The sequence below is a fragment of the Geotrypetes seraphini genome, chromosome 3, assembly GCF_902459505.1.
Source record: "Geotrypetes seraphini chromosome 3, aGeoSer1.1, whole genome shotgun sequence".
Classification (NCBI taxonomy): Eukaryota; Metazoa; Chordata; class Amphibia; order Gymnophiona; family Dermophiidae; genus Geotrypetes; species Geotrypetes seraphini.
The window spans coordinates 229,658,081-229,672,839 of NC_047086.1; the positions used below are offsets into that span (position 1 = coordinate 229,658,081).

The following is a 14,759-nucleotide window of genomic DNA, read 5'->3' on the forward strand; positions in this document are numbered from 1 at the left end:
TACAAGCATGCTTCTGGAACGAATTATGCTCGTAAACCAAGGTAATAAAATATATATGCGATAAAACTGACATATGACTAATCCTCAGAAATATACCATGATGTGGACAATAAAGAGCATGAATAGTTCATCGACTTTACCAGAAATAGCTAAAGTGTCATATACGAATAGTTGCATCTTAAGGAATTTTCTAAACCTGCCTTTTCCACAGCAATTTCATATCTGACCCAACAAGGAGTTCCATAACTTAACTCCTGCACAGCAGAAAGTCATTTTACCGGTCTCAACAAGTCTCAGTTATCATTTTTTTTAGAGCTGAGCAAAGTAGCAGTGACTACTCAGAATATTCCTTGCTAACACCTCATAAGAGGGAGGGTGTATGAGCACAGAAAGGACCAGATTGAGATCCCAGGCTGGAACCGAAGGCCAAAGCAACTTAGCCACCCTCAAAAAGTGAACCACATCCACATCCACAAGGGAAGCAAGAAATGGAAGCCCAAGGAAGTCAGAAGGTGAGCTTTCCGGTCTTCTGTATCGGCTGCAATATGTATGACTACCTCCCTTCGGGGATCCAGGCATACATTTGCAATCGATGCATGGAGATGGATAGCTTGAAATGTCAGGTAAGACTATTGGAAGGAACAGTGATGGAACTCGAAGACAGAATCCGAGCACAGGAGAAGATGCTAGTGGAGTACAGCCCAAACGACGAGGTCAAGGAACTAGAAATGTTCATAGAGGAAGCTCATCAGCACCACGTAGAGATCCCAGGGCTGGAAAACTGTACTCAGGAAACCGATGTGAGGAGAGAAGACACCCATGCAAACACAGAAGAAACCGAAGACGAGGTAGGAGACAACCGCACAGTAGTTGGAATAGTGAGAGCACAGGAAGACATCGCCCCACCCAAAGAACAGGAAACAATTTCAAGAGTATCATTGGAGGAAGAAGACTGGCTCTACTCCAAGGACGTGGACCTACGCCCCCCAAGGAATCCCCGAATAAAGAAGATGGGGATCATCGTAGGCGACTCCATTATACGACATGTGGACAGCCACACCGCAGGAGGAAGAGAGGACAGAGTCGTCACCTGTCTGCCTGGAGCAAGAGTGAAGGATGTGACCAACAGGATCTCCAGGATCATAGATGGCGCACGGGGAGAGGACACCGCTGTGCTTATCCACGTGGGAACAAATGATGTGAGCGGGCGGAAGTATGACAGGGAAGAGCTGAAGGGCCAGCTCCGCTCACTCGGAAGAAAACTGAAGATCAGGGAGGTGAAGGTGGCCTTCTCTGAGATCCTCCCAGTACCAAGAGCGGATGGAAAGAGACAAGGGGAATTGCAAGTAATCAACGCCTGGATGAGACGATGGTGCGAAGAAGAAGGCTTCGACTTCGTGCGCAACTGGACGGCGTTCTGGGGAAAAAGCAAGTACTACAGAAGGGACGGACTACACCTCAACAAAGAAGGAGCAAGAGTTTTGGCAGGCAACATGAAGAAGGCAATCGAGAAGGCTTTAAACTGAAAGATAGGGGAAAGCCGACAGTCGACCACCGGTCGATGGCACGGATAGCAGGATGCCCCGACGAAGAAGCCAAGGAAAACTACTCCTACACAAGAGAAGACGACCTCATGGCAAATAAGGGAGAAAAAGCAGGAAGGGACAATTCAGACACAGGAGGGGACGACCACACAGCAAACAAGGGTGATAACACAGGAGCAGTAAAGGATACCGTAATTGAAACTACAGGGACGGCCAAGAGTAGAAGGTCCAAAAAGGTAACACGAAGGGAACTTAGATGTATGTATACGAATGCTAGAAGTCTAGGTAACAAAATGGGGGAACTAGAGACAATAGCAAGACATGACATATTGGATATCATCGGCATAACAGAAACATGGTGGAATGAAGAAAACAAATGGGACACAGTACTACAGGGATACAAGCTGTATAGAAGAGATCGAGTAGGGCAGAAAGGTGGAGGTATTGCTCTATATGTTAAGGAGGGAATAGAGTCTGTTGAAATGGTTACAACAGAAATGAAAGAGAAGCTTGAGTCACTCTGGATCAAGATTCCTGGTCAATATGGCGCAGATACGAAAATTGGCCTTTACTATCGTCCCCCAGGACAGGCGGAGGAAACTGACTCAGAAATGATGGAGGAAATCAAACAAGAATGCAAGACAGGCAATATAATTATATTGGGAGACTTCAATTTCCCAGGGATAGACTGGAAACTAGCAACCTCCAACTGCGGCAAGGAGGCCAAGTTCCTGGAGGTGCTAGGGGATTGCTTCCTGGAACAAATGGTAAAAGAGCCGACAAGAGGCAACGCCACCTTGGACTTGGTCCTAAATGGCCTCACGGGACCGATAACAGAAGTGGAAGTCATGGTTCCACTGGGAACGAGTGATCACAATGTAATTAACTTTAAACTTGACATCGGGAAAGGGAAACATGCCAAAACCTTAACCACCACCTTGAACTTTAAAAAGGGTAAATACGATCACATGAGAGCCATGGTAGAAAAACGACTCGAAAAGAAGGTGGACAAACTTGAAACGGTAGATCAGGCATGGTCCCTACTGAAAAATACTATCACAGAAGCACAAGATCTCTACATTCCGAGGATTTCCAAAGATCGGAGATCAAAGAGCAAAAGAGAACCGGCATGGCTTACCAAACAGGTGAAGGAAGCCATAAAAGAAAAGAAGGACTCTTTCAAAAAATGGAAATACATAAAGACAACCGAAGCCTGGAACAAACATAAAGATGATCAGAAGAAATGTCACAAGGCGGTGAGGGATGCAAAACAGGAATATGAGGAAAAAATAGCCCAGGAGGCAAAAAACTTCAAGCCCTTCTTTAGATACGTGAAAGGGAAAAAACCTGCAAAAGAGGCAGTCGGACCCTTGGACGACCAGGGAAGAAAAGGGTACATCAAGGAAGATAAACAAATCGCAGACAAACTAAATTCTTTCTTTGCGTCCGTCTTTACGAAGGAGGACACCTCAACAATACCTGAAGCGGAGAAAGTGTTTGCAGGAGAAATAGAAGACAGCCTCACCACAGTTGAAGTGGACTTAGACCAGATATACTATCAGATCGACAAACTTAAAAGTGACAAATCCCCTGGACCAGATGGAATTCACCCGAGAGTCTTAAAGGAATTGAAGGTTGAAATCGGAGAGTTATTGCAAAAACTTGCAAACCTGACAATCAGAACTGGACAGATACCGGACGACTGGAGGATAGTGAACGTCACCCCAATTTTCAAAAAAGGATCGAGAGGGGAACCGGGCAACTATAGACCTGTGAGTCTTACGTCTGTCCCCGGCAAGATGGTTGAAGCACTGATCAAGGATAGCATGGTCCGGCACTTGGACGCACACGACTTGATGAAACCCAGTCAACATGGATTCAGGAAAGGGAAATCATGTTTGACGAATTTACTCCAATTTTTTGAGACCGTGAACGAGCAAATTGATAGTGGGAAGCCGGTGGACATAATATACTTGGACTTCCAGAAAGCGTTCGACAAAGTTCCACACGAAAGACTTCTCAGGAAACTACAAAGCCATGGCATAGAGGGGGATATACAAAGATGGATAGGCAAATGGCTGGAAAACCGAAAGCAGAGAGTGGGCATAAATGGGAAGTTCTCCGACTGGGAGAAAGTGACTAGTGGTGTACCCCAGGGCTCGGTACTTGGGCCGATCCTTTTTAATATTTATATCAATGACCTGGAGGAAGGAACATCCAGTGAGATCATCAAGTTTGCAGACGATACAAAACTATGCCGGGCGATCAGATCGCAGGAGGATAGAGAGAAACTCCAGAGCGACTTGTGTCGGTTAGAAACATGGGCGGAGAAATGGCAGATGAAGTTCAATGTGGAGAAATGCAAGGTAATGCATTTAGGCAATAAGAATAAGGAATACGAGTATACAATGTCAGGTGCAACTCTGGGGAAGAGTGAACAAGAAAAGGACCTGGGTGTAATGATAGATAGGACCCTGAAGCCGTCGGCACAATGCGCGGCAGCGGCAAAGAAGGCAAATAGAATGTTGGGCATGATAAAGAAAGGAATCTCGAGTAGATCGGAGAAAGTTATAATGCCGCTTTATAGGGCAATGGTCAGACCACACTTGGAATACTGCGTCCAACATTGGTCTCCCTACCTAAAGAAGGATATAAAACTGCTGGAGAGGGTGCAGAGACGAGCAACAAAACTGGTGAAGGGTATGGAGAAACTGGAATACGAGGACAGACTTATAACACTAGGATTGTTCTCCCTTGAGAAAAGGAGACTGCGTGGGGATATGATCGAGACCTTCAAAATACTGAAAGGAATCGACAAAATAGAGCAGAGAAGATTATTTACATTGTCCAATTTGACACGGACTAGAGGACATGAAATGAAGCTAAGGGGGGACAGGTTCAGGACTAATGTCAGGAAGTTCTGCTTCACTCAGAGAGTGGTTGACACCTGGAATGCCCTCCCAGATGAGATTATTGCGGAATCGACCGTCCTAGGCTTCAAGAGCAAACTAGATGCATATCTCCTTAAGAGAGGCATGTAAGGATATGGTGGACTATAAATTACGACAGGTGTACACCTGCCAGGGCCTCCGCGTGTGCGGATCGCCGGACTTGATGGACCGAAGGTCTGATCCGGAGATGGCATTTCTTATGTTCTTATGTTCTTAGATAAGAAGTTAAACGCTTACCCTAAAGCAACCTGCGAAATACAGACAAAGCTGCAAGCTGAACCCGGAGAAAAGACCAAGCCAGGCCCCTCTCCAGGCCATCCTGCAAGAACTCTAACGACTTGTTCCTGGCCAAATCCAATAGATCGAGAAGAATGAGGCTAGAGTAGAGTCCACTGGAAGGCAGCAGACAGACAGATCAAGAAGAATGAGGATAGAGTCCGTCTGCTGCTTTCAAAACTGTTGATCACCACCTCCTTCTCAACATGTCTTCGCTGGGATTCCAGGGTTCTGCTCTCCTAGTTTTCTTCCTTTCTCTCTCATCTTACCTTCAGCGAATGTTATGGTGGATCCTCTGCCGCCATCCCACTGTCTATTGGCATACCCCAAGGCTCTGTCCTGGGCCCTCTCCTCTTTTCCCTATATACCCACTCTCTTGGTACACTGATCTCCTCATGGTTTTCAATATCACCTCTATGCCAACGACTCCCAGATCTACCTCTCCATGTCATATATCTCTGCAGGAGTTCAGGTCCGAATTTCAGCCTGCCTGTCCAACATTGTCGCTTGGATGTCTCGCTGCCATCTCAAACTGAACATGGTTAAAACTGAACTCCTTATCTTTCCACCTAAACCCGCCGCCCCCTCTTGCCATTCTCTATTTCTGTGGATAACACTATCCTCTCCTCCCTGTCTCGTCGGCTCGCAACCTTGGGGTGCTTTGACTCCTCTCTCTCCTTTTCTGCTCAAATTCAACAAACTGCCAAATCCTGTCGCTTCCTCCTCTATAATACCAAAATCCATCCTCTTCTCTCTGAACACATGACTAAAACCCTTGTCTACGCTCTCATTACCTACATCATCATTAGACTACTACAACGTACTTGTCTCGGGCCTCCCACGCAACCATCTCTCTCTTCAATCCGTTCAAAATTCTGCTGCGCAACTTGTATTCCATGAGAGTCGCTATTCTCACATTACTCCTCTCCTCAAATCACTTCATTGGCTCTCCATCCATTTCCGAATACAGTTTAAACTCCTCTTGCTGACTTACAAGTGAATTCCCTCTGAAGCCACCTGATATATCTCTTCACTTATCTCCCCCTATGCTTCCCCCCTGTGATTTTCGCTCATTGGGCAAGCCCCTCTTATCTGTACCCTTCTCTTCCACTGCCAACTCCAGACTCCGTCCCTTCCTTCTTGCGGCACTGTATGCCTAGAACAGACTGTCTCAATCAATGTCATGCTCCATTCCTGACAGTGTTCAAATCCAAGCTAAAGGTCCACTTTTTTGAAACTGCTTTCAACTCTCAACTCCCACTCACTGCTGTCAGATATCTATATCCACTATAATCTCCCCAACCCTGAAATGTCCTGTCTAAATTAGATTGTAAGCTCTTCTGAGCAGGGACTGTCTACTGTATGTTAAAATGTACAGCGCTGTATACGCCTTTCAGCAATATAGAAATAAAAAATAATAGTAGTACTAGTAGTAAATCACGCAAACACCCCTGAGCAACACCACCATGCGCAGGCGGGCGGGCACAGTCTTCAGGAAGACGGGGCACCTTGAAGTCTGTTAATGTCTGAACCAACTTGTCCAAATCTTTGACAAACAAAAAAGACCCCTCAAAAGGGAATTTCATCAGTTTAGCCTTAGAGGCTGCATCTACCAACCAAGCCCAGAGCCACAGGGTATGATGAGCAGCCACCCCGAGAGCCATTGACTTGTCTGACACTCGCAACAGGTCATACATGACATTAGAGAGATAAGAAGCACCCATCTCGATTTGGCTACTGCCTGTTCCACCAAGGACTATTCATCAGACTCAGTCAAGGACACGCTTGGCCCACCGAAAACATGCCCAAGCCGCAAGACTGCCACACATTGCTGTCTGGACTGCTAGGGCAGTGACATCAAAATTCTGCTTAAGGAGGGACTCCAACCTACACTTCTCAGAGTTCCTCAAAGCTGAGTCGCCCTCAACAGACACTGTATGCTGTTTCATGATGGTCAAGACCACCTTGTCCACTACCGGTGACTTCAAGGTATCCCTATCCCCCTCTGGGATAGGGATACAGGCGAGCCATAGAGCGCGCTAAATGAAAGGGCGCCTCTGGCGCTTTCCACTGTACAAGCACAATATCCCGAATATCCTGAAGCATAGGAAAAGAGTGAGATGCTGAGCGAATCTCTCGAAGCAGAAGGTCCACCACATGTGGTGGCTCCTTCGCGTCTTCCTTGAAACGCAACACCGTGGAGACCTGAAGAATAAGATTCTGGAGATTTTCCCACTGAAAGATGTGCACCACCTACACATCCTTACCAGTTGACGGAACTGAAAAACTTCCACCAGCGGCATCCATCCCCCTGAGAGGATCCTGGAGGTCTCCCAAAGGGTCCAGGTCCTCATCAAAAGAAAACTGCTCCCAATATAAAAAATCATCGTCCCAAGAGACACTCAGCCACTTGGACAAGAGGAGGAGACAGGGACAAAACTGGCACTGAGGGAGGCCGAACTGGAGTGGATGCAGAGGGAAAAAAAACCCCGAGACCCCCAGGGCGGAAGTAGGACCCCCAGCCACCTGAAGATAAGGCTTGCATAAGACAAAAACAAAAATCAGGGGAAAAGCCCCTGGTGGCCCAATGGGATTCACTGAAAACACAGAGGACCCAGCAGAAACCTGCCCATCTCTCCAATTGGGGGGGAGGTCACCCGAGTCTGAGGCTGCAGACAAAACAGAGGCGCTTCCTGCCAAAATCAGAACAAAGCCTGCCGAAAAACACGCCGCAGCAGCTGTAAGGGAGTCCCTGACCATCGGCGGCTGGGGGAAACCCTTTATGGGCTGTGAGGGAAGCCTGGGCTTCCCCGCTGTCAGCTGCCGGTGTGCGAGGCACTCAAAGGGGATCCTTGGACGCTGGCACCCAAAGCCGACAAGGATTCCCTTTTGCAGCGGCCGTAATACTGGGAGCACAGGCCGGCCGCATCGACCTTGCATCTGGAGCACTTTTTCCCTTTTAAAGTGCTCATTGCACAATATGCAACCTAGCCAAGGGAAAAATTGCCGGTTAGCAATAAAAAGCAATAACAATGAACTGAAGGCTACCTTCAGACCAGCCTTAGGATTGTTTTTTTTCTGTCAGAACAGACTCCACTGGCTCTCCAAGCAATATGCCTTGCCAGTTATCGGTGGCAAGGCTTACAGCAGTGGCACCTCTATAAAATTTTGGGGGAGGTGGAGGAAAGGGGGAGGGGAGGAACTCAACTCGTGACCTGTCGAGTGTGACACCCCTGAGGTTGGACGGACCTCCAAAAGGGTCCCCCCAAGCTTAGTCTGGTGACAAGGAGCACTACACAAATTCCAACAGCCCTACACTGACCACTCTCACAGCTTACCACACCTGCTGGAGACTGAGAACAGAAGGTTATATTGAGGGAATCACAGCTATTAGTATTACAGCCAAAAGTTTTGTCTCAGTCTCCACCTGCTGGCCATGGTGAGCTATTACTTATCAGTGAATTGTGCCAGTCTGGAGAGGCGCTAAAGAACTTCAGTTACGACAACTTGCTATTAATTGGTTATTTCCTCTCATCTAGAATTTTAGAAAATGTATCCCTTTCTAGTTCATCTTTTTTTTTTCACTGGAATTGGAAAAGTTAGTTGCTACAGAACTAAACTTCTAGTTGCCAACAGCTAGGCTGGGAACTCACCTGTCAGGATTTGTTGGAATCCTTTGATAGTTTCCTTCAGTGGAACCAGTTTACCCAAATGACCCGTGAACACTTCAGCCACCTGGAAAGGCTGGGATAAGAAGCGCTGAATCTTACGAGCACGAGCTACTGTCAGCTTATCTTCCTCAGACAGTTCATCCATACCCAATATGGCAATAATATCCTGCAGGGACTTGTAGTCCTAAATGAGAGGGTAAGGGGAACAGAACCATTAATTACTGTGTACAATACTGCAACAACAGAAAAGCCTCCAGCATAAACTTCCCCATGTCCTGCCACAGTCATGCTTGTTGCAGAGATACAACAACAAATATCACTGCCCAAGGATCCCAATCAGATGCATCAACCCCTTTTTCTTGGAATTCATTTATTTTATTTAATACATTTAAAAGGACCATTTTGTATAAAAAGGACATCCAAGTCAGAACGTTCATAATTTCAGTAGTATTTTACACCCTACTGCCGAATGCAGAGCCTTTTCTAAAATAGCAAACATATGCAATCCTGCAGGTACTTAACACTTACAGCATGAGCACATGCAGAAAAAAGCAATAGTTCAGTAGATGCCACATGTTATGACCATTTTAAAACCTATACATAAAAGGACACCTATTAACTCAGGAAGCCACTTTTTAAAGTTTGGAAGCAAAATGAAAAGTGGTTAATTGAGACGCATTACCTACACCTCCCCCTCCATATTAGCGGAACTCATGACTTCGGTTATTCGCAGGTTTTGTCTGGGTGACCCATCCCTGCCTCCTGGACCTCTCCACTTACTTTTTACAGCCTGGTGGTCTAGCGGTGAAGCAAGGCAGGAGAAATCTTCCTACACTCCTGCCCTGAGCATAACTGGGAACAAAAATGGCTGCCGTTGAATTCTCATGGTCTTGCAGAAACTCACAGCAGCCATTTTTGTTCCCAGCTCCTGCCCTGCTTCACCGCTCGACCAGAAGTCTTTAAAAACTAAGTACAGTGGAGAAGTCTGAGAGGCAGGGGTGGGACAGAGTCAGCCCTAAAGTTAGTCACAATTTTTTGTATTCGCAGCCCAGCTTTGCCCCTAACCCCCGCGAATATGGAGGGGGATGTGTAATTGCTAGTGAAAAGTCCTAGCTAAGATAAGTTCTTTATTAAAATCTGTGTAATTAACAGTGAAATTTAAATAAGTATTACAGTCAACTCAGCTTAAGTGCACGCCCTTCGGACTGGATCATCATGTGCATTTAAAACAGAGTGTGCGCTTAATAGGAGTACCACTTTTTAGTTATGAAAAATCACAGTACGCTGTAGTCAAAAGCAATAAACCTTTTATTCAACCAAAAACACACTAAATACAATGTAATACAGTTCATAGAAACAGTACTGTTCGGTCTAATGCAATAAACCTTTTTTTAAACCAACATTTTACTGAAATAATCAGTCACTGTTTTCTGCACGCAAATTGCACGATTCAGGCTGTGTATTTGACTACTGATGCTGTAAAACTGTCCATAGTCGTGACAGCCATTTATCTCCAGATAACAATGCAGTGTGTGTAGGGACTTCAGCACATCCAAGAAGGAAACAATCTCTGCAGGTGGTTCATTAGTCATGATGACAGCAACAGAATCTCTGTCCTCATCAGATTCTTCATTGTCTGCAGTGTCCTTTATGACTGTACAGATATCGGAATTAGTGCTGTCAGATGATGTGGGCAGATTGTCAACAGCAACATACAGTTCAAACTCTTGTGACGAGAGTCCAACTGGGAGTTCAATGGACGAAGTATCAGCTTCAGTTGTCTCATCAGATGCATGAACGAGGCTCGCCCGTTGATAGCAATTTGAAATCATTGATGATAAAAGACTCGACTCCATGCCTCCTGTACCATATGAAGAGAGTCAGGGGGCCAGGGATTATATTTGTTACTTTTAGCACTTATTTATGTACAGCATTTTAACACCACTGAGGTTACCGAAATCTAAACTACTCAGCCACTCAGCAAATCCAGCAAACTCAGATAAGTGATATATGGATAAGTGTGACATTGTGGATTGAATGGTTACAGAAGCTTGACAATCTGATGAGAAGGTATAGGAGGCAGATTGTAATGCTGTGTGATAACTGCGCAGCACACAGCAATGACGTAAAATAACAGACATCAAACTCGTGTTTCAGCCACCAAACACAACCTCTTTGATCCAGCGATGGACCAAGGGATAATCGCAAACTTCAAACGTCATTACAGGTCACTTGTCCTCAGATATGTGATGGCAATGATTGATGCAAGCACAGAATCCAGCCCCTGAGTTGCTGAGTTTGCAAGAAAAATGGCAGTGCTTGACTCTCAACAAACTGATAGGGAGATAACTCATATAGCACAGTTACTTACCGTAACAGGTGTTATCCAGGGACAGCAGGCAGATATTCTTAACACATGGGTGACGTCACCGACGGAGCCCTCGGTACGGACCTTTTTAACTAGAAGTTTCTAGTTGGCCGCACCGCGCGTGCGCGAGTGCCTTCCCGCCCGACGGAGGAGAGCGTGGTCCCCAGTTAGTGTAAGCCAGCTAAGAAGCCAACCCGGGGAGGTGGGTGGGACGTAAGAATATCTGCCTGCTGTCCCTGGATAACACCTGTTACGGTAAGTAACTGTGCTTTATCCCAGGACAAGCAGGCAGCATATTCTTAACACATGGGTGACCTCCAAGCTAACAAAGAGGGAGGTGGGATGGTTGGCCATTAGGAAAATAAATTTTGTAACACAGATTGGCCGAAGTGTCCATCCCGTCTGGAGAACGCATCCAGACAGTAGTGAGTAGTGAATGTGTGAACTGAGGACCAAGTGGCCGCCTTGCAGATTTCCTCGATGGGCGTGGAGCGGAGGAAAGCTACAGAAGCAGCCATAGCTCGGACTCTGTGGGCCGTGACAGTTCCTTCCAGTGAGAGACCGGCCCGAGCGTAGCAGAAAGCAATACAGGCAGCAAGCCAATTGGAAAGTGTCCGTTTGGAGACAGGACGACCCAAACGGTTGGGATCGAAAGACAAAAATAGCTGAGGGGATGTTCGGTGAGCTCTGGTACGATCAAGATAGTAAGCAAGGGCACGCTTACAATCCAGCGTGTGCAACGCCTGTTCCCCAGGATGCGAGTGAGGCTTAGGGAAGAAGACGGGCAGCACAATGGACTGGTTAAGGTGAAAAGCCGAGACCACCTTGGGAAGGAATTTAGGGTGGGTACGCAGAACAACCTTGTCATGGTGAAAAACAGTGAAAGGTGGGTCGGCAACCAGTGCATGCAGTTCGCTAACCCTCCTGGCAGAGGTGATGGCAATTAGGAAAAGCACCTTCCAGGTAAGAAGCCTGAGCGAAGTTGTGGCAAGAGGCTCAAACGGAGGTTTCATGAGAGCTGAGAGAACCACATTCAGGTCCCAGACGACAGGAGGAGGCTTGAGAGGCGGTTTGATATTGAAGAGCCCTCTCATAAATCTGGAAACCAGAGGATGAGCCGTGAGGGGTTTTCCGAGAATAGGCTCATGAAACGCAGTGATGGCACTGAGGTGGACTCTGATGGAGGTAGTTTTGAGGCCAGCATTGGACAGTGAGAGCAAATATTCCAAGACAGTTTCCACCGCTAAGGAGGTGGGTTCCTGATGATGCCGGAGACACCACGAGGAGAATCTGGTCCACTTCTGATGGTAACATTGGAGAGTGGCCGGTTTCCTGGAGGCGTCCAAAATGAGGCGGACCGGTTGAGATAGATTCTCCGGAGAGGTCAGCCCGAGAGAAACCAAGCTGTCAGGTGGAGCGAAGACAGATTGGGATGCAGTAGAGACTGATGCTGCTGCGTAAGTAGAGTAGGAAACACAGGAAGTAGAATGGGTTCCCTGGAGCTGAGTTGGAGCAGGAGTGAGAACCAGTGTTGGCGAGGCCACCGAGGTGCGATAAGAATCATGGTGGCGTGATCCTTGCGGAGTTTGGACAAGGTCCGCAACATCAGAGGAAGTGGAGGGAAGGCATACAGGAACCGATCCCTCCAATCGAGCAGGAATGCATCCGGAGCCAGACGGTGAGGAGAGAAGAGTCTGGAACAGAATTGGGGCAGCTGATGATTGTGAGGTGCTGCAAAGAGGTCCACCTGCGGAGTGCCCCATCGAGCAAAGATGGATAGCAGAGTCGGAGGGTCCAACGTCCACTCGTGAGGTTGAAGGATGCGGCTGAGATTGTCGGCCAGAGAGTTCTGTTCGCCCTGGATATAGACCGCCCTGAGAAAGAGATTGCGGTCCGTGGCCCAGGTCCAGATGCGCAGAGCCTCCAAACAAAGGGGGCGAGATCCGGTGCCGCCTTGCTTGTTTATGTAGTACATGGCGACTTGATTGTCTGTGCACAGGAGGAGGACTTGAGGACAGAGAAGATGTTGGAAAGCCTTGAGGGCGTAGAACATGGCTCTGAGTTCCAGGAAATTGATGTGATGACGACGCTCCTGTGGGGTCCAAAGTCCCTGGGTGCGTAGATCTCCTAGGTGAGCTCCCCACGCGTAGGGGGACGCATCTGTGGTGATGATCATAGAGTGGGGGGGCAGATGAAAAAGTAGACCCCTGGAAAGATTTGAGGAGTTCAACCACCATTGGAGAGATTGCTGAAGAGATGATGTCACAGAGATGGGATGAGAAAGAAGATCCGTAGTCTGTGACCATTGGTTGGCTAGAGTCCACTGAGGCGTACGAAGGTGGAGACGTGCCAGAGGAAGGACATGCACCGTCGAGGCCATGTGACCCAGGAGGACCATCATCTGGCGGGCAGGAATGGAGGGATGCATGAGCACCTGACGGCAGAGATGGAGCAGGGTCCGCTGACGATCGGAGGGGAGAAAGGCCCTCATTAGCGTGGTGTCCAGAACTGCTCCAATGAATTGAAGTCGCTGGGTGGGAAGCAGATGCGACTTGGGGTAGTTGATCTCGAACCCCAGGAGGTGGAGGAGAGAGATGGTGTGATGAGTAGCTTGTAGCGCGAGTTGAGATGAAGGTGCTTTCACTAACCAATCGTCCAAGTAGGGGAACACCTGGAGGTTGTGAGACCTGAGGAAGGCCGCTACCACTATAAGGCACTTGGTGAAGACCCTGGGTGAGGAAGCGAGGCCGAACGGTAGCACCTTGTACTGATAGTGGTGGTGCAGTACCTGGAACCGCAGGTAGCGGCGAGAACTCTGATTGATGGAGATGTGAGTGTAGGCCTCTTTGAGGTCCAGGGAACATAGCCAGTCGTGTTGAGAAAGAAGAGGGTAAAGCGTGGCAAGGGAGAGCATTCTGAACTTCTCCTTGACCAGACACTTGTTGAGGTCCCTGAGATCGAGAATGGGACGGAGGTCTCCCGTCTTTTTGGGAACCAGGAAGTAGCGGGAGTAGAATCCCTGACCCCTTTGATCTGGAGGTACTTCTTCGATGGCATTGAGAAGGAGGAGGGATTGAACCTCCCTCAGGAGGAGGGGGGTTTGAGATGAGTGTGAAGCAGACTCTACGGGAAGGTTGTCCGGTGGAAGAGTCTGGAAGTTGAGAGAGTAGCCGTGGCGGATGATGTTGAGGACCCACTGGTCCGACGTGATGACTTCCCAACGGCTGGAGAAAATGGTGAGACGACCCCCGATGGGCTGTGGAAGAGGTAGCAAGGGTGGATGACTGGCTATGCCCTGGAGAGAAGAGTCAAAAGGGCTGTTGTTTAGCAGGCTGAGGAGGCTTAGAGGGTTGAGTGGCCTGAGATCTAGCCTGGGCATGGTGTTGCTGTTGACGGGGTCGCCGAGATTGCTGGGGAGGCGGATTGAGTGGCCTGGCTGAGAACCTCCGCTGATAAGATGATTGAGGCCGATAGGGTCGGGCAGGCGGAGCCTTCTTTTTCGGCTTGATCAGGGTGTCCCACCTGGTCTCATGGGCAGAGAGTTTCTGGGTGGTGGAATCCAGCGACTCGCCAAAAAGTTCATCCCCGAGACAGGGGGCGTTGGCCAGACGATCCTGGTGGTTGATGTCCAGGTCGGAGACTCTGAGCCAGGCCAAGCGACGCATGGCTACGGCCATGGCAGAGGCCCGAGAGGTGAGCTCGAAGGAGTCGTATATCGAGCGGACCATATACTTGCGCATTTGGAGAAGGCCAGAGATGTGTTGTTGGAATAGCGGGACCTTGCGCTCAGGAAGGTACTTCTGGAGGGCAGACAGTTGTTGGACCAAATGTTTCAGATAGAAAGAAAAATGGAAGGAATAGTTGTTTGCCCTGTTGGCAAGCATGGCATTCTGGTAAAGCCTCTTGCCAAACTTGTCCATGGTCTTACCTTCTCTGCCAGGAGGGGTAG

General features: G+C 48.1%; 1 protein-coding gene across 1 annotated transcript in view; it reads right to left on the minus strand.

Moving 5' to 3' along the window:
• ATP5F1B (ATP synthase F1 subunit beta) overlaps positions 1–14,759 on the minus strand; it is a 67,447-nt gene that overhangs the window by 14,730 nt on the left and 37,958 nt on the right. Inside the window, exon 9 of the mRNA XM_033939775.1 lies at positions 8,425–8,626. Within this exon, the coding sequence (XP_033795666.1) occupies positions 8,425–8,626 (202 nt within the window). The remainder of the gene's footprint in view (positions 1–8,424; positions 8,627–14,759) is intronic.